Genomic DNA, 23,414 nt, shown 5'->3' on the forward strand with positions numbered 1-23,414 from the left:
TTATCTGGACATCTTATCTTTCCTCCTTTCTCTGGAGACAGAATCCTCAAATTTATGTGATAAAGGCCTCGTGGAAGAAGAGAGGATATTCTGATTTATCTCAGTTCACTTCAGGCAAAACAAACCTGCACACACAAAGAGAAGATGAGGTCACAATAATGTAAAATTATAAAATATACATACAAAAGGGAATAACATGCATAGTAAATATAAAATTTCCACCACAAATGGGTTTCCTTCATTTCTCTCAGGGACACTAACAATCCGAAGAGGATGAATCCTATTGACTATATTGTTTGCTTGACTTTTTTTTTTTTTTTTTTACTTTATCATAAGCATGTCATTAATGGTTTGCAGATGATGAATCTGGCTGACTTTGCTGACCCCTTCAATTTCCCTTCAGTGACATTTGAGTGAAATGTGGATTTAAATTGCCCTTAAATTATAGTGCATTGTGAAAGTATTAACCTTACATGGCATTTTCTTATTTTATTGCCTAACAATCTGTTAATTTAGGTTAATATTCTTTTCAATTTTATGTAATAAACCTACATGAAATATCTGGTGGAGGTAAATGGGAAAAAAAGGAAAAATAAAGAGTTGAAAAGTAGTCAACTCAGATGTATTCACTCTTGCCTACTTTGAAGGCTTGAATTATGATCTACTGCTGCCAAATACCTTCATAAGTCAAGTTCATCTGCAGCTAATCTGTGCCACATGACACCATTAAGCCTTTAGATTCATTATTAAAAAATGAAAAGAACATGGCACCACAACAAACCTGCTAAGAAAGGCTAGATCACCAAAACTCTCAGATGAGAGAAGGAGCATTAATCAGAGGTTACCAAAAGGTCAGAGATTAGAGTGTCTGTCTAATGGAATGCTTCATTTTACACTTGACAAAACTGGGCTTTACTGGACGACTGGTCAGATAAAATTATCAACTGAGGAAAAATAACACAAGACACAAGAAAGCACAGTTTGAGCTTGCTAAAGGCCATTTGGAAGACTCCCAAGAAGTTGAAGTTTGCATAAAGGAAACAGCAAGAGAAAAATGTTTCTTTGCATCTTTTCTTTTCCTTTGGACCAATGTATTTTTTTAACAAATGGTTAGTATGACTTAGAAATATAGTAACAAAAGTGAAATGGTCAAAATATGAAACAGTACTGAGAAAACACTTTTGGAATTACAAACCCAAACCAGATGGTAAATTTGGCTCAGAAAGATTTAATAATCTTTAATAAAAACTCATTATTGTCACTGAAACAATTTATAGAAGCAAACCCATCTGCGACATCTCTGCCACTCAGATTATGGGACTATAGATAATACTTATAGTCAATTATCCAGTAACTTTTTCAATTTTTCATGCTTTTCATATGAAGTAGCATTATAACAATAACAAAACATTAAGTTTTTTACCCTTTTCAATGGGCAAGTGTCCAACCTTCAGGCAATACAAGCAATAAATAAGCAAAATGCCAAAGATGGGAATATTTTTATCTAGTACTAATACAAACAAATACTAACTTATCCCGTTCCCTTCAAAGTTTAGTCCTAACCATGGTATGAGAAGTTGAAGCGGAGATAACTAGCGGTTGGTTAGCCTCAGACAGACACATGCATGGCTATGCATTAATAAACTTGTTTACATCTAGGAAGCATGGGAATTTGCCACATGTTCCTAAAATCAATTAACTTTATATCAAATAACAAACTGAAAAGATGCAAAGCACACAAGCAGATTTTAAAAGTAAAGAGTAATGTTGCTTCTCGCATCTGTTCCCAGGAGTACCTCAAAGCACTTAATGGATTTTTAAACAGGGTTATGAAAGTCACTGAGTGTTTAAATGGTTTAAATGGAATGTGATATTGCAAATCACACAAAGGAAACAACATCAATTGAATGTATGTAGCTTCACTTTTTATATGGTAACATTAGTTGAATTCTTAATGCCATTGTTGAAAGTAAATAGATCTAAATGTAATGGTGCATGGTGAGCCAGGGCTTTCACTAAGAACAAATGGAGCAGTTACATTCTGGGACATGAAATAGCACTTCCAGGCTAGTGGAATGTGAAACCTCAGCCATTTCCCCTCCGTTTGGCATTTCTTCTTTCTCTGTTTTCTTCTTTTAGTCCAGTCATGCCTTTTCCCGCTCTCCTGTCTTTTCAAGCTTCTCTCAAAGTTGTCTTTAGTTAAGCTTCAATCGACATTATTAGATTAACATTCCCACTCAGTCTTGGTCACAGTCATAGATATTTGAATGTGAATTCTTTCACGTACATCCAACCCCTCCCTTACATCAAGTGCGGTGAGAAGAGCCGCACAAAGAGCTTGAGAAAAGGAGCTGTGTGTGTGTGTGTGTGTGTGTGTGTGTGTGTGTGTGTAGGGTATAGGGTGTAAAAATTTGCAGAGTAGCCTATGGGATGCCTTTACTTCAATAAGGCCAACTTTTGTGTATGAGCCCCTGTCCCTCCCCCTCTCCTCCTCTTTTTTCTCCTCTCTCTATGTCTGTGCCAACAAGGGGGAGGGGTTGGCGGATTGACGGACATACGCAGCTGGAGTGCAAAGAGGGAGCTGGTCCCACCCTACTGATGCCAGAGATGGAGTGAAAGACATTGACCCAATGAGAGAAAGAGAGAGAGCTGCAGCATTTCGAGCTCTTGCTGTCCGTCTGGAAACCTTCCTTTCTATTAGCACACCTCCTCTTCCCCCTCCTGCTCTCTCAGCCCTGGAGGTTTTGTTCTCTTGGTACCTAACTTTTTTGTTGAGTGAGCAAGTGTGTGCGTGTGTGCATGCAAGTGCAGATCACCCACATTCCCTATCTTGAGCCCCTTAAAAAGGGTGGACTCTGTCTTTGTCCTCTATATCTCCTTATTATATGCATAAATACAGCATCTCTGCAAAGAAGAAAGCACCTTCATTTTTTCAGCTCTGTCTCTTAGACAGAATTACACAGGAAGTAAGAAGACATTTCTGTCAGAGTAAAAGGATTACTGTTTTCCAGGGAAGCAGAAAAAATAAACAAACCATACAATAACCAAAAAACCACATAAACAAATAAGAACTCTGTTTGTCTGCACTATTAAGAAGACCGACGACTTTTAAACAAGGGACACTTCTGTTTTCTTCTAGAGAAGCTCCAAAATATCCAGCAGTTGGGTTTAATTTAGTTTTGTTTTGTTTTGGGTTTGCACGTTGGCAGATACTCTTCTTTATATAGTTGGTACTGTTAATGGTTTGTTGACTTCTTGCAGGCACCTGAGGATGTTGTGGTTGTTCAGACTTGTCCTAAACCTCATGGCCCCCCACCGTGCTGGAAAACAAACATTTGTTTACCCGCAAAACAAACTGCATGCTTATACAGTAAACTTTAATAGTCATTTCTTACTGTACAGTTGAGTTGAAGCCCTACTTTACTGTAAGGCCACAACTCAACTGACAAAGGCTCCGGTATAGCTAATGTTCTGCAGTATCATACTAAATTACATTTGCTTACATTTGATCAGTTAAAACTAGGAGAGACCAAGCCTTTTCAGTAGTGACCCCCCAGCTGTGGAAAAGCCTGCCTTGCCAGATCAGAGCTGCCCAGTCCCTAGTCCACTTTAAAACCCTACTGAAAACACTTCTCTTCATCTTGGCTTTTAGTTCTAGAAAGGCAGGTTGTTTCAGCTTTCTTAAACCTTCTTTCTTAACCTTATTTCTTAACCTTTTATTTTATTTGATGATATTTTTTGTTATTTGATACTTTGCTTATGAGTGTGTTTTATTTTATTGCTGTCTGACATTGTTTTTATTGTCTGTCCTGTACAGCATTTTGGTCAACTGAGGTTGTTTTAAATGCGCTTTCGAAATAAATTTGACTTAATTTGACTTGATTTTAACACTTTCTTTTTGTGTGTAAAATTATCTTATAACAGTTTTAAAAAAGAAAAAAACCTTTCATTTACACAAAATAAAAAAGAGGAGAAATTTAAAGCTAATACAAATTTGTCAGCCACTCATCTAGTTCATAAAAAACAAACACACAAACAAACAAACAAACAAAAAACAACAACAACAACAAAAAAACAAAAAAAAAAACCTACAGGTTTCTTGTGTTTCCTGCTTGAAATAATCACCTATAAAGTCGTTATTTTCTCATGAATCCAATCTTACTCTGTCCTAGATTTTTAGGTTTTCTGGATTAAATACAAAAAAACATCTATTATCAGTTTAAAATGGCAATATTTCAGCACTTTATTAGCAATGTATTTTATTTTGTTGTAGTATTCAAGGTTGTTATAAAGTTTCCATGACAACAATAAAAGTGTTTTTATTTTTGGCAATTTTTTTATGGGCACAACCCACATATTGAACTCTGCTGCTCATCCCACTTGTGTCACGGTTATGGACTTTATGTTTATGTTTTTCGGTTTCTGGTTATGTTTAGTTAGTTTTCTTCTTCTTCTTTTTGTTGATTATTGGCGGGTGGCACCTTCCAATCAGGTGCATTACCGCCACCTACTATGCTGGAGTGTGGGTCTGAGCGGAGAACACACACACACACACACACACACACACACACACACACACACACACACACACACACACACACACACAAAAAAGGACTAGAATTTAGTTAGTTTTTCCCCTGTGTTCTGTGGTTTTCTGCTCCTGCCTCGTTAGTTCACCTGGTCTGATTAGTCATCCACTTCACCTGTGTCTTGTTACTCCCTCAGTGTATAAGTACCCCTGGTTTTCTGTTGTTCCTGGTCGGATCCTTACCATTCATGGATGCCTGTTCCCTCTCATTTCTGTTTTTCTGTTCTGGAAATAAACCCTTTTTACCTGGACCAATTCTGCCTCCTACCTGCAATTGTGTCCTCACCTCTTCTGACTCCTGCCATTCATGACAACTTGGGCATTTTACCTACAAATGTGGCACCATTTAAAAATCAACAGGCTTTCCATTGGTATACGATTTGTTGCTACAACAAAGAAATAATCAACCAAACAGAAATTTTATTTACTTTTTATGTTCAGTTTAAATATAAATGTGCATTATTTTGCATTCCTCAGCTTGTGGACAGTGTGCATCACATCCGTAAAGTTGTCTAAAAACCCGCCCTCTAGTCTTATTTTGACAGAGGCAGCGTCTCACTTCCTGTGCAGCCCTGTCTAAGCTCGTGCAGCTTGACACGGCGGAGTTAGAGGATGGCTGCCTGCATCTGAGCTGCTACCTCTGCGCTCACAGGGGAAAACTCAGCGTAAATAAACAAGGCAAACGCAAGCGTGACGTGAGGAGGAGAGGAGAACTTTTCTCGAGAGGACACAGCTATCATACATTTCCTCCGGAGTTTTTATTTTTATTTTATTTAATTTTTATTTTTTTTGTCGGGAACGAAGCGGGATTTCGGATCATGCCCGCTGAAGTGAAACAGGTTAGTGTTGCTGCGCCTGTCGGTCTCTCTCCAACCTCCTTCTCAGCGTATCTTCTGCCTTACTGACTCTTATCTTTCGCCTTCTTCTCACTTATTCTTCATTGTTTGGTTTGTGCTGCATTCCTTCACTCTTTATATCTTGCACGTTGCTTCTCCCTCTTCACCCAGTAAAGTGTCCTGCAGGAGGATAGCGCGTGCTTGCAGTGTTTGTGTGCACATCTTTTATCACTGTGCATTTTTGTAAGTAAAATACAGGTTTCTGTTTGACAACAAACCAAGTAAGTAATATGTACTTAAATGACTTGGTGACCCCTTCACTGTAAATAGTCGTTCCCATGACACATGTTTAGCTGAAGTGTGTGTGTGTGTGTTTGCTTTGGGAGAAAGCAGTGCTGTGACTTATGAGTTTCCTGCTACATTAATGGGCTCAGATGTGTCAGTGTCATCTACAGAATGATGCTGGATCAGAGGGACAAGCAGAGAAGTGTGGAAAGTTTGTCTCTGCTGCAAGGCTCTGAATGGGTCCAGGTCAGGATTTATAGCTCATGAGCTGTTGTGCCAATTGTGTGAGACACATAGCATTACACTCGTTTGTCTTTCACTTGCACAGATACCACAGGAATGTGCTTTTGTTAACTCTAGTGAGCGTGTTACCATGTCTGTGTGGGTGCGTGCGTACTAGGGCATGATGTGCATACATTATTCGAAGTGTTTCCTGTGCTTGAAGCACATCCACAGGCAGCCTACACATTCTCAGCACTCTTTTCCCACCAAGCTTGGCAGCGCTCAGATGCACAAAAAAGGGGGGAGGACAGACTTTAGAAAAAGAAAATGATGAACAGAAAATAATGATTGAATAAGGTCAACTTCTCATCAGTGCTGCTCTCCTTTACAGGGGTGAGGGAGGGATGGAGTTACCAAGCTCCTGTCTGGGAGACAAAAACATTCTGTCAGCCCTCTGCATTGCTCTGATAGTGATACGTTAACAGTTGCCCCTGTGGATGAGTGCCACCTGATAACTGGAGGAGCCCAGGCCAAATAGAGAAGCTGATTTTTCTCACTCACAAGCTCTTTGTTCTTTCCATCCAGTGCGTTTTGATAAGTTTCAAGTCTCAAGTATTAGTGAACGAATCAAATATGGGGCTAAGTGGGCTGATGGCATCCAGGTTCAGATGATAAGCATGAGACAGAATACATGTTAAAAACTTTGAGGGAATGTCCTCTCCAGATTTGTCCCAGAGTGGGGGCAGAAGGTTACCGCTTCATGTCCCTGACCCTGGAAGTCAGAGATGGCCGGCATACTTTGAGCCAGACGTGTAGCGTTGTAACGTTGTAGCGTGACCTTTTCAACTCAGATGTACATACTTCAGCTACACCCCTTGTGTAGTCACCATGTGTTTAATGTCACAACTAAGCCATAAATGGATCGACGTCGGTGCTCATGATGCTGTTTTGATTGTTGTTCTTGAGCTGTCAAGTCTCTAAGCGCTTAATGAAGCAGATGCTGAGTTTACATTCGAGTTCTTTCTAGTGCCTCTTTTATTATCAATGCTCCAAACTGTATTCTGCATGCTCCTCTAGATTTCCAGTGGATTTAAATCAGTTTTTATAGTGAGAGGAATATTGATAGCAAAGGGGAAATTAGAAAGTTACTGCTCTACCTTGACTTGATCTAAATGCAGCAGCAGAGCTTACAGTAAATTAGTTTTCCCCAATTTAAGATTACCGGATAGCCTGCAATTAGTGGGGGGAGCCTGCATCGGTCTGTGTCTGAGTTAAAAATAAAGTGGCTTTTATTTAATAGCTGCACCAGCAGTGTGGGGCCCGATTCCTCCAAAAGCAGAGACCAAAGCATCATTGGTTCATGAAAAATAGAAAAACAGATTTGTCGTGAAGGAGAAAAGAAAACATTATGAATAATCCAGCAGTCATCATGTTGCCAAGGCCTTGCAAAACCTGACTTTTCTATTTTTCTCCGCGAGCTAGAAGGACCCAGCTGAATAACAAAATAATTCATTTGTGATTCAGGCAAAGACTAAAAGAGGTCTTGTCTTCAGACTGTGGGTTACTGCCAGATTCCAGACGGCAAGCAGAGGTTTCAGATGCAGCTACTGAGCGTCCCCCCCTCTCCTATGCTGTTTGATTTCTTACTGAAATTTAAAAGCTGTCAGACTTTTTTCTGCGGGGGTGTTTTTGTATGACAGCTCAAAAGTCCCTGCCTGTCTTTTTTTTCCTTTTATTTCCTCAGGCTCCTTTTGTGTGACTGCAGAAGATGATGCACGAATCAATATTTGAAGACATGTAGAGCATGAGGAGTGGCATTGTTTGGAATGGGGAGGTCATACAAAGATGATGCCAATGACCGGAAACATATGAGCGTTCAATAGCTGCAGAGTCCGTCAATGAATGGGGGTTGAAAGTGGGATGGGGGTAGGGCTTGAATGCTGTTGTGTTTTGAAGGCGAGAAGTGATCATATGGTTGTGTGTGTGGTGACTGGTCATACCAGATGGCCTTCCCATCACACAGCCTGTCCATACTGGCCATACTTCCCATGTTTTCCATACCATGGCTTGACATGTCATAGTATCTTCCACCCAGCCCTCTGTTTACACCACCCACTTCTTCCACTTGGTGCCTGATTTGGTTCTCAGTAACCTGAACTTAGTTTACAAGGTGAAAGCTGACACCATATATGTACTTCTACGTATATGATAACTGCCTCTCTACCAAGACACCCTCTTCCGCACCCAGCTTCTTATATATGCTCCTAAAATAGCAGATTCAGTGGTTTGAAATCACCTCTGTCATTTAAGGACTTGATATGCTTGTAATTTTGTTGTTAACATCAGCTCTTTTGTTTCCTTTATTTAACATTTATAATGTATACCAAACACTCATAAGAACAGAAAAGTGATATTTGACCTTTGATTTTATACATACCCTGAATGTTGCAGCTCTGGATCCAAACATCATTCCCTCAGGTTTTTGGTGTTTATCCTGTGGTCATGCTCTATGAAGTCTTTGCCTCTCAGCTGTTGGCACCACACAGCTCCCCCATCCTCTCTGTCTTGGATTTCCTTCTATTTGTCCTAACCCATTTGGCTGGCTGACAGTGTGACCGATGCAGGACTGCGCTCGCTCCCTCACTGTCTGACCACTGGCGAGAACCATAATGCTCTTTCAGCTTTCATCATTGCGCTGATGGAATTAGAAAAAGGTGAGTGGCAGTAAATTGGAAGGCTGAAGTAGGGGCTGCTGGAGATGGATGCCTTCAAACTGCTAGCTGTACAGATGGCATTGGGGAGAAGAAGCAGGGGCATTAATGAGATGGCAGCTTATTATTTTGCCAGAGCTGTTGTTTTTGTTTTATCTGTTCAGCTCCTTAGTGTAACTGTTACAAAAATATTTGCAAATTGCCTTGACTATGCAGCCTTGATACAGATATCTTGTACATGTAGATCTATTTTTCATTCAGCTCTTAATAACTGGCCAGTAAAAATGTTTTTGTTTGTTTTGAGCTGCTGAACATGGTAAATCCTCCAAAGGTGAGGTATAGATATGGTATCAGCCCACACTCGCTTCAGCACACCAACAAGCACATACACACCAGAGCCGATAGAGGAACATCACTCGGATCCTCGGCTTATTTATTTTGTTTTTTGTCTGCAGGCTACGGACACGGCAGCCCTGTTTTATAAGGGAGTGGGATTCGTTGTTCCCCTGACTGTGTCCAATAAACACCTTCCGATCTTTGCTGGAAGCCAGCAACAACAGCCGTGTTTTCGATCGAGTAGATAAGAAAACCACTTGCCCAGGGGAAAGCAGGGGATGCTCGTCATCTTGTGAGGCTGACCAGAAAGCTGGGGAGGTGGAACTCATTTTTCAATAAAGTGCATCCTCATGAGGCCCTAATTATGTCACTGACAGCATTTACATGATAACTTCCTGTCCTTAAGGTGGTGTGATTACATTGCAGCAACAGTTTGGCTGTTAAGCAACCTGATGCTTTAACTTTAAGATGTAAAAACCATCTTCTGCTTCTGGATTTTTATAAGAGTGAACTTAGGGTCATTGAAAAGGAAGGCCTCCTCTTCTTATTGACCCAGTCTGCTTTTATGTAAACCCATGCTGGATGAAAAGCCGTGTGGGTGTCTTCATGCACATGCACTTGTCTTTGCACATTTTCCGGGGCATGTTTGCGTGTCTCCGGAATGTAACTGGCTTTACAGGGAGGATTGTAGATTAAGTTGCACATGTAGCAACTCTGGGCAGCATAATAACACTGGTGATCTTTAAAGCTGGGAATTGATAACACTTTGAGCTGCAGCTTCCCATTTTTAAGCACTTCTACAATAGAAAACACTGAGGGTAGATTTGATCCTTTATTACATACAGACTTTGCCAAAATTGACAGTACAGAGTGAATTTCTTACAAAAGTAAACAATTATTTAAGTGTATACACATAAGCAATAAAAGATGAGTTATTCATGGTTTCATTTTAATCTGAATGGTGCATAATTTAAATGAATAAGACTACACAGTGGATGACCGGTTTTCCCTTTACCCACTCTTCCTGAACTGCACATTCAAGAAAACTGCTGCCAGCTAGAACTTTCAATCTGTTAGCGGCTGAGTTTTGGGGCCCTTTTTTTAAAGGACTGCAGCATACTTGACAGTTATGTGTAGCAAATAAAGGCTCCACCCCTTTGTCCTGCAGCTGGGGAACTCTTAGAGGGGCCCTGAGGGGGAAGGTCAATGTCCTTACAAAGCTTCCCTCAACCAGAAATGCAAGAAAAATGCCTTTCTATCGCTCCCATTTTTTCTTTTTCTTTAACCCCCTCCAGTACCATCCACATTGTACCGACAGAAGAGCCAGTGGGGGTCTGATGTCTCAAGCTCATCTTGCTTGTTCAGTCTGGAACTTTTTTTGAGGGATTAGCCCACTTCTGGACCTCTGGCTACTGGACAGGCCACTGGAAGCAGTCGGGATGGCGCAGAGCATTGATCCTCCATCATTGTACCATCTGCCTCATGCTGCTTTTTGGGATTATTGATTCTCTCTGACAGCTCTTAAGTGAGGCTGTTTAAGTGCTGGTTGACTATTCAGATCACACAGTGTCATATGGCCGTATGAGGAACGTGTATATAGCATCCTCACAGGGTTTTGACCTATTTGTTTGCCAATAATTTCAGTAACTTTATCTTTATTCGAACATTTAATTGGCTCAGCACTAGGGGTGGACATTTTAAGTAAAAACACCATTTGAACTATTTTCTTGACGAGATTGTTCCATCAAACTTGGAAAACCATCACCTTCAACAAAACAGAGGCATGTCCTCAGCTATCATCTTTGAGATGATAGCTGCTGTGTGCTCTTCACTTGTAACATCAAACTTACTTCATGTGACAACATGGCTATCCACTGACTGTTGATTTGTGGATGGACCTTCTGTTAGATGACTGTGCATATGTGTTAGGGTGCATTCACACTGACAATGTTTGGTCCACTTTAAATAAACCCTGGTTTGCTTCCATTGACAGTACAGTTTGTTTGAAGTAGTGCTCATCCACACTGGTGCAGACCAAAGACGTGAACGTGAACCATAGGTCTTAATTCACATTGGTGTGGTTCGTTTACAGTGTGAAAGCAAATGGACCATCCAGTGAACTAAAGAAAGGAAGTGACGTAGAATGTGACATAAAGCAACTTCTTGAACAGCCCACTTCCTGTCCTGCTGCTCATACTGGACAGATTCTTGTGAAAACCTAATGAGGTTTTAACACAGTAAAAATCGACATAAAGACGACATAAACTTGGTGCTGCTCCATTGTTAACTATTGTTAGGAATTCCCTGCCCAATCAAGCCAAGTTCCTCGAACTATCTTAGTGTGGATGTACCCTTAGACTTACGATATGCTAGCTTTTGTGTAGAGGTTGCACTGGGCCTCATTTTTGTTTATATTTTAAAAGACTTCCACACAGAGCCTTTGCCAGGGTCTTTGGCTCCACATGTTTCATATATTTATACTCAATTAGCATCAGAGCTCATAGAGCCACAGAATGTGGTAAAATGTTCTTGTTTTTATTTCCTCGCGATGGGCAAACGGCTTGGTAACACGGCTCCACTTTGTGGTGAGGGTAAAGCATCACAACCAGGTACTGGTAAAATGTTGACGATATGTGAGATTGTCAGATATTAAGACGATAGTCTGTTTGATTTATAAAATGACTATTTGAACATTTGAAAACTGTTAACTGTCCTTACTCAGCACTCAAATTATACATTGATAAGCTTGAAATCATTGTATCTTCTTCACACTTAGATGTTTTGATTTCTAACCAGCTATTGTCGTCACACACAGTTGTAGATCATCTCATTGTAGCAGCAGTTTTTTTCTATTTGAGTTGTTGGCATGCTAGTGTTTTAGCAGTATAAGCATAATAGATGCATGTCATGCTTACTCAGTGCTCAGTCACAAAGCCTGTTGGGGTTTTGAAGCAAGGACTGGCCGTTACAGCCCTGCTGGCGGTTGAAGTGCGCTGATGAGGTCGGGCACTTCATTAGAATGCCTCTCTGAACCTCACAACACACAGTCTTTGCTGTAACTGATCATGGACTGGGTCCAGAGAGAAGGATAAAAGAGAATGGTAGAGAAGAATAGAGGGAAAATCCAAACCACTGTAAGCTGACCAGCTTTGGGGCCACAAAGGTTCCTGCTACATGAAGCGTCCTCTATAGCAGCCATAGTTCTGACCACAACAAGACTGGCAAACAAACATTATGCTGACCAGGAGCAAGAGTTCAGCCAAACCAGAAACAGAGCCACCCAAAATCCGAAAGGTAAACAAGTTACTAATACTTGCTGTGCAAATGATTCTCTCTGCTTACAGCATATGCAGCTCACTTTTTGTCCCTTTTTTATCTTTTAATTACAATAGAAGCTTGTAGACAGAGCTCTGGCTGTCATATGCTATTACATATGATGGCACAGCATTGTTACACATCTCCTCATAATCTCTTGAAATGCGCTCAGTCCATTCCCAGAGGAGACACCGGTGAACAATGGAGTGTTGCGCCTCTTCACACATTCCACAAGGCCGTATTGAGATGTCTAATGAACCTCTACTGCATGCGTGGCCTGTGCTGGCTGCTGGGGGCTCCACAAAAATACCATCCCGCCCCATTGCATCCCCTCATATTTAATTTGTTTGGAATGAGTAATAGGCTGCGAAGTGGAGCGTGGTGCAGTGTTGATCTGTGCCAGCCAGGTCTGCGGATACGGAGGGACAGGTGCCAGCCATCCGTGGAAGGTGCTGTACTTAACACTCTGTGCTGGGCTGGATGGTGCTCAACCTCGGCCCCGTGGCGTAGGCTTTAAGAGCTGCCAGTATCCTGTTGCTCCAGCCAAGCAAGCTTTTAGTTTAGTAATTGGACATAGTGCTGGTGTGCTTTTTTCTTTTTTTTAAAGAGAGAGGAGCTGAAAGGTTGAGAGAAGAAGTTGTAAGCCTGTAAGAGCCACAGTAGACATGCAATGCATCACACTTTATTTCTGCTGTAACTCCATCCTGCATGATTTGGGGGGAAATCTCACCCATGGGTAAGTAGACTAAACACAGCAAAGGCAAAGCAAAATAGACCAATTTTCTCAGTTGTCCCAATTTTTTGTCACAGCTTTTATACTCTGGCAGCTTAGACTTCATAATGAATGAAATATTGGTGGAATACAGCAGCTTTAGATGACATTTTTGCTTTATTTGATGAGATTATAACAGTAGAGTGTCAGATGGTGCTAGTGCTTTAGCTCCTGAGCCACTAGAGCACTTTGTTTTCCATCATTTTGTGATGCATACCCCCGTACACCACAACCTATGTTTTTTAACTGAACCATAGCAGTCACATGGGTATTTATTTCCCCATGGCTTGTTCTAAGTTGCTGTTGGTTACCAAGCTGCTTTTCTGGATCCTTAGAGACTCAAAGAGAAGCTCAGTTTAACACCCTAGTTGGTCAGCAGCTGTACAGAGGCATGCATTTTTTTTTTTTTTTTTGTACTTCCACAGATTTAAGACTTTTGGAAATGAGTGCTATAAACTTTGCAAAGTTCTCAAAATTAAGCAAACAAGGCCTGTTGACTCAGACCTCCTTGAGTTCCCACATTCTTTCCATCATTTTCTAGTACAGTTAAGAGAGGCTTAAGCCAATCAAACCCACCCTCCGACTGTTTTTGTACTGTGTCTCTTTTAAATCTGAGTCTGCATAAATGAGGGGGTGAAGGAGTGGCCAGCTCTAGCCTCTGTTGTTCAGGCCGCAGTGTAACACATAGTGAAGGGTGGGTGGGTGCTGTTTTTGGGGTCATGAGCAGCTACATTCCAGACTTAAATTGTCAGATGGGAGCACACCAGTGTTGAAGCGTTCCAGCACCCGCCTCCACTGTTTTCCATGTGCCACTTCTACTCAGCCCTTCTAGCATAATGTGTCTGAAACTCTGGTGCTAATTACAGCTGGCGGTGTCAGTAAGTGGCCAGCACGACACGCCTCAATGCCTTTCCTTGTGCAGCGGGTAAGCGTCTCTTACCGGTGGGCCACAACTCACAGGAGACCAGACTGAGTGCAGCCTTCCCCTGATCCTTTATGTTCTCATGCCGCTCGTGTTATGAAATGGCCTTGTTAAAATCTTGCGCTGCTAATGGTGATGAAAATGATATGTGCTGAGAGCTTTATTACCTGCTATAATTACCAACAGAAATCATGGATCCTTACTGCTTTTTACAGAAGGAAATATTTGAAAAGAAGCTTTTCAACCTTGTAATGAAATGCTCTTTATGTTGTTCATGCAGTAAGAAGCAGCCATGATGGCTAACTGCATAAGGAAAAACTGATCAAATCAATACTTTTCTTGAGTGTTGTGCATGTTGTGCACACTTTGCCAACAGCTTGTTTAGTTGTCAGGTGTCTCCACAAGAACAGAGCTATGCAAAACAGAACTGATGCAAAATTTTGTAATATTATCCTTGATCTGAATATTAATTGCTATGTGGTTGACACACCCTACAAGGCATACCAACAGGAATGTAACCTTCAACTGGAAATTTTTTGCCCTTGTTACACTGTTCAGTATACTAAGATATCATGTAAGTTAACCTCCTAGAAAATATAATAGATTATGCCTTATAATGAATTAGTGCTGTATTTTTTTGTACCTTTCTTTTGCAAAGGATCGACATGCAAACAAGTGCATGTTCTGGTATATTAATGATGACAAATAGCTTGCAAGAGTCTTGAATTATTCCAGGCAATCTCCCTGAAATTTGGTCATCACAGCAGGCCTCAGAGTTGGATGCTAAATCTGTGGGACTGCCTTCAAAGGGAAGGGTACTGTGTCCCCTGCCACGTTGTGGTGTAGAAATCACACTGGGAATGTGCACAGAGACCAATGTGAAATTACAGACCTCTATCCAGTCTCTGCAATCTGAGGCTTGCAGGCAGCAGGGTTGGCATGATGTCTCCCACACTCCAAGCCTGCAGCAGCAACGCCACAAGCTACTGTTGTTGCTCTCTACTCTAGTCTCTGTGGCAAATAAGCCTCCTGTTTTTCTCTCCAACAAACCTAATTATCTCTCACTTTCAGCCAAATGCTTCAGCCTCTGTTTCATCACAGCTGGGCATTTTAAGAAATCCACACTACCTTGTACACTCCTTTATCTTAAAGTTTTTGTATTCCCCCCCCAAATTGAGGCTATCTGGTGCCAGCTCATGGCACCTGCTCGGCTCAGTATCGTTGTGTGTATGTGTAATACATAGTTTGTAAACAGTGTTTACTAATTTGTGTGTAAATTTGCATACCTACAAATGTCATGTTGATTTTCTCTCAAAGTCAGACTTGAGCATATTACGAAAGGTTTGCCCAGTTTCTTTGGGTGCAGTCCAGAGCAGGTGCCACAGTGGAAAACTTTCACTGCCTTTTTACTGCAGACAATTTCTCCAGGGAGGAATGTTTGCAAGATGCTCAAAACTCTTTTAAAAGTGTAAAACTATTTTTTTTAGTTCTGTTTTGTTAGACAGTGTCTGCGTGTCTGTGTTTTTGTGCATTTTGAATTCTGATGTTACAGACGTATGACTTATTGTGGAATTTGCGTGCAGCAGCACTGCAGGAGTGTGCAATGAGGTGAAGTGGGTCATCCCCTCTGTCTTGTCGAAGCTCCTGTTTACTTCCAGAGGAGGAAGTTTGAACGGTGGATAAGGTTTACAGTTACTGTGACTACAGACATTTTGGCCGATGTGGACATAAAGAGGCTGGAAGATAGCTTCATATGTCTCTGCCATCTGAATTTAAATTTGGATGAGCTTCAACATGTCCAATTTGCTCAAGTACAAGTTTCTTTTGGAATAGTTTATTTTTTTGGCTTAGCTCTGAGCATGTTTCATCATGAGAGAGTTGTAAACATGCAGCTGAATCAGTCCAGTCAATACAATGTTTTCTTTACATAGTTTATTTTTCTTTCTCAAAGTTGCATCTTTTGGCTTGGGGTTTCAGCTTGGCTGCTCTGACTGATGAGTGTTTGGCTGCTCGCGGATCTTTCTGTCCTCCCTGGCAGGCAGAGCTTCCTTAATTGTTGCACGCCTCTGTAACGTTTCTTGCTAATAGGGCTTTTGGAGTCCCAATCAGTCAGCACCATGTTTTCTCTCTAATAGTCCTGACTTGAAGGCGCAGGGCAGCCTTGATGATGCAACAAACTGCTTCGTTTTTTGTCATCACCGTGCAGGAGCCTGTGGCCTGAAGGAATTAGATCTTTTTTCATGCTTTTTCCAAACTGTCTCATGTCAAATTTGGATCCAGCAGTGAAGATGATTTGATGGTGATGTCTAGTGGGGCTGTTTTTTGTGGGTGTCGCCAGGCTTGGTCTGGAGCTTGAATAACAACAGATTTGATAAAACATGACAGCCATAGACTCAGACGTTTCAGGGACTAATTTCTCAGACTGTGAAAGCCCACAGTAATTCACGCTAGATGAGCAGAGAATCTCTTCTAATGTTACTACTGAGAAGCCTCAATGGGGAGGTTTGTTTGGTTGATGTCGGTACTGATGCTGTTACAGTCCAGAAAAGTGGCTCAGCAAACAGTCATAGCGGCTAATCCTCTTCAACATCGCTGAGGACTCACACAGGTAAAAGGTCCTGTATAGATTCCAGTCATGCTGAGGCTTTTCTCGTAAAACTCCAGAGATTTGCATAATACAAGCTTATTGCTCACTCCTTGGATGCATGGTGGATTGAACCGGGAATGCCACCATTCAGTGAAAGGGTCCAAAGGGATGACTCATTGTGTGTTGTCCCATGAGACTGTAGAAGAGATTTGTTAACTAGAACAGTAGCAGTCTAATACCTCAAATGAGTCATGATCCATGTGACGAGCCCCTGTCCTTCTCCATCCCAGTCTTAGAGCAGCAGATAAGAGGAGATTTAACCAGACAAAAATGAACACTGTTTTTGCTCCATACTGCTGGTGTCCTCTATTTGTTAATCTTTATTTTGGCATTGAAAACTCTAGGCAAGAAAAATAAACCCCCAATAGAGGGAGATGTGAGCACCTTGTCACCATATGAGGTTTGGAATTTCACAGAATTGCTGTCTAATCTCTACAACATGTTAGGAATCCCAAGGCCTTGTTTTTGGGGGAATATAGCAGTCCCTCACCACGTGGCCACTGTTTTGGCGTGCAGCGTGAAAGAGGCATTTGTAGCACCTCTGTAGGGCTGTGACTTCTGAAGCTCCCTTGTTCAAGTGAAAAAACCACTGTGTTTATGTTGCTGCTTCCTCCCTATGTTGGCAGCTTGAATCCTCTTTCATCTGTCTCAAATATTCTAGAGGTCAGAGCAGATGTGGATGGAGTAAGAGCAGGTAGGATTTCTGATTGGTTTGTAACCTTGTTGTAGTTCACGGAGCTCCAGGACAGATCTGCTGGATTGCTCTGGTTTTTAGTACTATTTAGTAGCTGTTCTAGTTTGAGCAATTTTTATTTTCATTGTGAAAAAAGAAAAAGTGACAGGCATCTTTGGCATTAGTTAGTGGTGTGAGTGAGACTTTTATGATACAGTGTCCAACTTGCTGAAAATTATACCTTGACATTGTTCACATAGCTGTATTTTGAAGCATGTTAGGTACATTGGCTTCTTATCATGCAACATAAACAGCCATGCATTAACATTGAAAGTCAGTTATTTATTTATCTATTCAATTTATTTCCCTTCTTCTCCCCCCCAGAGTCTAGAATCATTTGTGGTCTGTTGCACTTTCTCTTGCTTCCTTGACTGATAATCTAGAACAGGCCGTTCCCTGTTTGATACATTCCACAGGTTTAGCTGAGGTCTTCAGATATCATCTGGTGTTTTTGTTTTTGGTTGGTGATTTGCTCCCACCCCCTGTTAAAAAAAAAAAAAAAAAAAGTTGTTTTCATTATTTTGAGATATTGCCTAGTTTCTTCCTGAGGCCAGTAGACTAATGGGCTTTGGACTGTGGAATCCACTCTTGTGTTTTCCCCTCACTGGGTCATTTGCTGAGGCCCCAGCAGGGCAGACAACAATAGGCTTCATATGAAATGTTCCCCATGAGTGGGGCATTCCAACAAGCAGTTGCTCTGCGTGCAGGACTTTTAGTGGTTAAATAAAAATCTGTTACTATTGAAGAGTAATCACGCAACCCTGACACTGCAAGGGGTCCAAAATGAGATTGAGAGCTCGTTTTGTTATTGGTTGATGCCTACTTATAAATTTTTTCTGCTGCCTGGCATGCAACACATCCACCTCTGTCTTGTCTCTTTCTGTCGTAGTCAGAGTTTCAGCTTAATGAACTAAGGCTGCGTCTGAAACAGTTGCAACAAATCTTATTTATTTGCTGAAATTGCTGGACAGACTGAGCTCGCAGCTCTCAAGAGATGCTCCAGAGTGCTCAGGTGGTTGCAACCTGGAAACTGTTTAGATAATTGCAGAGAAGTCCAGAGTTGTTTCAGACCGAACGGATGGCTGTCTGTTTCCATGTTCCAATCTTTGCTGTCAAACACAAATTTGTTCTGATGAAGAACAAACCAGAGGAGGGCAGAGGAGTCAGGTGTTGAGCCAGTGCATGACACATAAATCAATGCCTGCTGGCTCTGATGACAAACCTTCTTACTTCTGTGGCTATAAGTTGCAAAGTCTAAAACTGACATATGCAGAAGCTGTATATTGTGTCAGAATATATAGTTTAATAAGACGTAGACTGGTTGGAATCAGTTTTGGGGAGAAGCTGTCTTCTGATTTGTGTTGTGTACTCTGCAAATAAGTCTTACCAATGATGCAAATCTCCCATTCCCATCATGAACTGCCCCCTCAAGTACATGTCAGCAGGCAGAGCTGTTTGGTATAAGGTTAGCAGTGTGCTACAGACCACCTCTGTATGAATGGTTGCATTCCTGCTGAGACAGGAAGGAAGAGGACAATGCTAAGGCCACAAAAGAACGGGATATTAGTAAGTATTGTAGCTAATGCTGTTGGTATCGGTCCAGCCCTCCCAGTCATTTCCAGCGCAGGGCTTTTGTAACCTCTGCAATCTTGTGTGAAAAGCTGACGAAGACCTTTTGAGAAAACTTGCATATCTGCCTCTTTTCTCTCTGTGTAAAGCTGACAAAAAAAGCCCTGTGGTTGAATTGCATTTTCCCAGTGAAAGATTTACTTTCGATTGTGTGCCTGCTTTTTTTTTTTCCAACAAAGCTGGCTTTTTACAGCTCTTTCACATAGTGGATTATTGGAAAAGGCTGCCACTGTCCAGTTTTTTTCTATAGTCACAAAATAAAACTGTTATGGCAGTAGTGTGTGTGTGTGTATGTGTGTGGGTCTATTACTACTTGCACAGCTATTTGTGTTTATAAAAGACAGTATTGCCTTACTGTTTGCTGCTGACAAAATATCTTGAATAAGAGAGCATAAATGTGTAAACCAATGTACTTTCACCAAACATGAGATATTAGGCAGTAAATGTTTTTATAGTCATTCTAATAATCATAAACACTGATGTCTTACTTTGCAGTTTGTTCCATCATATCGTCTCAGTCTGTAAAATCTGCAGTAGAAGCTGCCTCACACATCTTTAAGGAGCTGCTGAGCATAACGTCCATGCGTCTTTCTCTATTAGATCATTTTATGGTCTGATTTTCAAAATGCCATCTGGGAGTATTTTCCAGCTGGTTTTGTTTTAACTATAAAGGAGATGCATGCCTGAGTCGATGGAGGGAGTTATTTTAGAATTGTAGATTTCATTGCACAGGAGCAAGATTCATTTATTTTTTTAATGCAGCACCACACAACCCCACACCATCCCTTCCTGACAAAAATCTCTCCACAACTGTCAGTCTGGGTGCAGTCGCCTCACACCCTCCGCTCTATTTTAAGCCACCAGGCAGAGGCCCGCTGCTCCCCTTGACTGGACCCCACTCTTTCTGTGTGGGCTAAAGCATGGGCCTCTCCTCGCCCCAGACGTTTACACACACCCGCACAAAGCAGTTCCTGCCAGCTGGTGCAAAGGTAATGGCAGAGGTAACCTCCCAGATGGTGCAGCCTCGCTAAACCTCTGCCCAGGCTGCACAGAGGAGTCTGGAGGAGACTCATTAAAGTTTGCTTTCTTACAGGAGGGTTGACATGTTTGTCAGAGCTATCCCACTGGGTCATCAAACACACACATACACATACACACACATTCACTGCTTCAAACAGTTTATTTTCTGTTTTCAGCCTCTGATTTTGACCTGTTGTAGACTAAACACAGACTAAATTTCTGTTGGGATTTTGCTGTGTTTAGATGCTTACTTTGTTATATTTATTTAATTTTGCTGTTGAGCTTTTCTTTGCTCAAATTGCAGAATTCACAGTGGGCAGGCAGCAGGAAAGTGACGAGCACCCGTTTTTCCTTCCTGTCCGTGCAGACTTTGCCCAGCTACTGCATCACTCCTAATGATCTGCCAGTAACACGCAACTCTCCATTACGATAAGATAAACAAGCACCCACTGATTGAGAACGTTGTCTGGCCTCACTTTGCTTTCATTAGTATGAGCGGTCACCCTTTATTGACTTTGTATAATTTTTGTTCACATTCCCAGAATTTTAGCCGTTGTCTCTTATGAACTATCAGTTCTAATGAGAGGCAAACTGTGTCTTTCTATATAGTTGCACAGAGTTTTCCTGAAAATAGAAGAACATTCCCAACAGAAGATTCTGTGTCATGGTTTCAGGTCTCACTAAATATGCCGAACATCCCTGGTTACGAATGCTGGATAGAACCTTTATTTTAGTCAATTAAAAGGACATGAGTCTAAACTGATTTAGACTTGCTGCACAGAATTGGAATTATGGGTAATCAGAAGGCTGGCATGCACCGGACATCCTCTGTCTAACGGAGACAAAAACACACAAACCTCTCAGTGTTCCTGATAATCAGAGGGGTAGACAAGGAGGCGCAGCAGCTCTGTCAGCAGCTTTTTCAACCTCCTCTTCAGGTTATGAACCACCCTCAAGCACCATTCACTGAAGTGTCAGATGATGACTGTTTTTCTTTGCATAATGGCATTTATATTATCCCCATTCCCGTTAGAGAGGTTATAGGTTGAAATAGTAGTGATGCAGATGTATAACAGGGGGGTTAGAGAACCCAGAAGATACTTGACGTGGTGCGTGTTGTTCCCAGGAAAATTGTTTGACCATTTGTTTCTCTTTTTACATTTATCATTCCCCTGTGAACGTTGTGATGGTAAGCTCTAACAAAGTGTGGATGTATTTGAACAACATGTTGAAAAGGAAAAGTTCAAAGAGGACTTTTTAGATATCACCTTATCTTTTAATTAATTCTAAGCTTCATAGTCATTCTGAACAAAATCACCTGTACAAGTAAAAAAAAAGCAAAAAAACATCAGATTTCTACAACTTATGGTAAAACCAAGACTTTTGTGTGGCAGTGATGGTGCTAAAAATCCCCAAGTTACAAGAGATGTCTGCGTGAGTGCACATTTGGGGCAGGAGTATTAGGTTTTGTTCAAATTACCAGGCTAAAGTGCCTAAAATCAGATTTTTTTTCTCCCTTTGATGTGACTTGTTTCTGATGTTTTTTAAGGGATGTGAGGACACAGAAATCCAACCATAAATTCTGCTTTTCAAGTTCAGTTTGTGTCATTTCAGAATGTGGTCCCAGAAAGTGAAAGCTATCCCTCTTTGCCTCTCTTGTTCTTTTCAATCTTTTCCTGTAAAGTGGGACTAGTGTTTGTAGTCTTTTAGCTGTATATCATCCACCAAACATTATTTTTATAAAAATGTCACACATAAGAAGATATTTATTGCACATGCCTGTCATTTCAGTCAGATGCCGTATACCTGAAGTTATAACTATGAACCAATAAGTCTGATCTGTATTGAATCTGAATTGAATTGGCATTGAACAGTATGGCTGCTAATGTAAATGTAGTTGAACCTTTTAGATCAGGGATCTTTAACTCCAGTCCTCGAGGGGCCACTGTCCCCGGGGGTTTGTTATTAATTTAAGGACATATTAGGCATAAATTTAAAGATTAGATTGTTGAGTAAAGATGTGCAATTATTTTTTTGTTTTTATTACAGATGATATGTGTTGGTATATTTGTCTATACTGTAACAGGCCAATGTGTGTGCAGCCCCACTGTTAACTAAAATTCTGGGTTTGGCTTTATGTTTTTTGCTGAATTGTGCTTAAAATTGTAAAAACATAAACAACAAAACCCCAAGTTGTACAAGATCTGAATAACTTTTTGGTGTAAATCCAGTGTGAGTTGGGATGGGTGCGTGGGAGTGTGTGTTAAGCATTAGGAGCTCTAGTTGATGCCCCGAAGGACTCTGAAGGGCTTGGCTGAAATTTCCTTCCTGTTGGGAGTCACTCCTTCACCCTGTGTTTGGATGATATCTGACATCCAAACTACTCTGAAGTAGGTCTTAATTGGACAGTTTGAAGCTTGTGGGCTGTCATCTATCCTCTTCCAGCTAATGGCTATTTTTGGGTGAAGATCCTGTTTAGGGGAATTCTAAATCTTCAGATGTCAGCATTTCCTGTTCCACGGAAAACAGAACAGCAGCAGATAATACAGAATGAGGGTCGTTTCATCACGAGGCAAGATGGATAAAGATGTTTGTGAGTGTGTGTGTTTGGTTGATTAAAGACTAGGCGGGGGTCTAGCAGCCAGATGCTAGGCCTGCAGCTGGCTGGCTGAGTGGGAGGGGGGCCACACTGAAAAGCAGCGGTGCCAGCAAAGTGGGGCTTAGCCAGACACAGAGAGGAGATAATCCATATTTCATCTGCATCCGCCTCTTCTTCCCAACCACCTGCAGAGCAACGCAATAGACACGGCACATGAATAGTGCATGACACAGAAGTAAAATTTGAGGAGTGCAAACACTTGGGTGGAGGAAAGATGCACGCTTTCATATCCAGCACCTTTGGTAGCTCCTCAGAACTTGGGAATGACTGTGTTGAAGAGAAATTCAAAGTTATCTCGCCGACCAAACTAAAGTAAAAAACTTTGAAAAGTACCCACTCACTCGCCCATCTTTCCTTTGCGGCTTTGCAGCAAACACCTTCTCCTTTCAGATCCAGCCAAAAGGCTTTACTCTGCATCCATAATGCATACTCCCTCTCTAGAGGGTTCTCTTGATCACTAAAAATGCAGTATTTTAGATATTTTAATTCATCCCACAAATATTTGTGATGAAAGCCAGACTTGTAGTAAATGTGCCCTAGCTTCAAAGATCAGATTTATTTTTGCAACATGGCTGTTGCTGGAAATGTGCTCTCTGCTCATTTAGCATGCAAAAAAGGCATGCTACCAAAATTATATTTCAGATTTATGCCTGGCTTTAAATATTTATCATCAGCTTGTAGCTTTGAAAGTCAGCTTAAAAGACTTTTTTGCCCGCTTAGTCTGATTCGCACACACAGA

The 23,414-nt window shown here is 41.2% G+C and overlaps 1 protein-coding gene across 14 annotated transcripts in view; it reads left to right on the forward strand.

Moving 5' to 3' along the window:
* The window catches only part of arvcfb (ARVCF delta catenin family member b), a 216,161-nt gene that overhangs the window by 107,486 nt on the left and 85,261 nt on the right, over window positions 1–23,414 (forward strand). Inside the window, exon 1 of one of the 14 annotated variants that reach the window (XM_041998658.1) lies at window positions 5,192–5,427. The exons of the other annotated variants lie outside the window; for them this stretch is intronic. Within the exon in view, the coding sequence (XP_041854592.1) occupies window positions 5,407–5,427 (21 nt within the window). The 5' untranslated portion in view covers window positions 5,192–5,406. Of the gene's footprint in view, window positions 1–5,191; window positions 5,428–23,414 lie in introns of those variants that run through there. 14 annotated transcript variants of the gene reach the window in all.

The sequence above is a fragment of the Melanotaenia boesemani genome, chromosome 11 (genome assembly GCF_017639745.1).
Source record: "Melanotaenia boesemani isolate fMelBoe1 chromosome 11, fMelBoe1.pri, whole genome shotgun sequence".
Taxonomy (NCBI): domain Eukaryota; kingdom Metazoa; phylum Chordata; class Actinopteri; order Atheriniformes; family Melanotaeniidae; genus Melanotaenia; species Melanotaenia boesemani.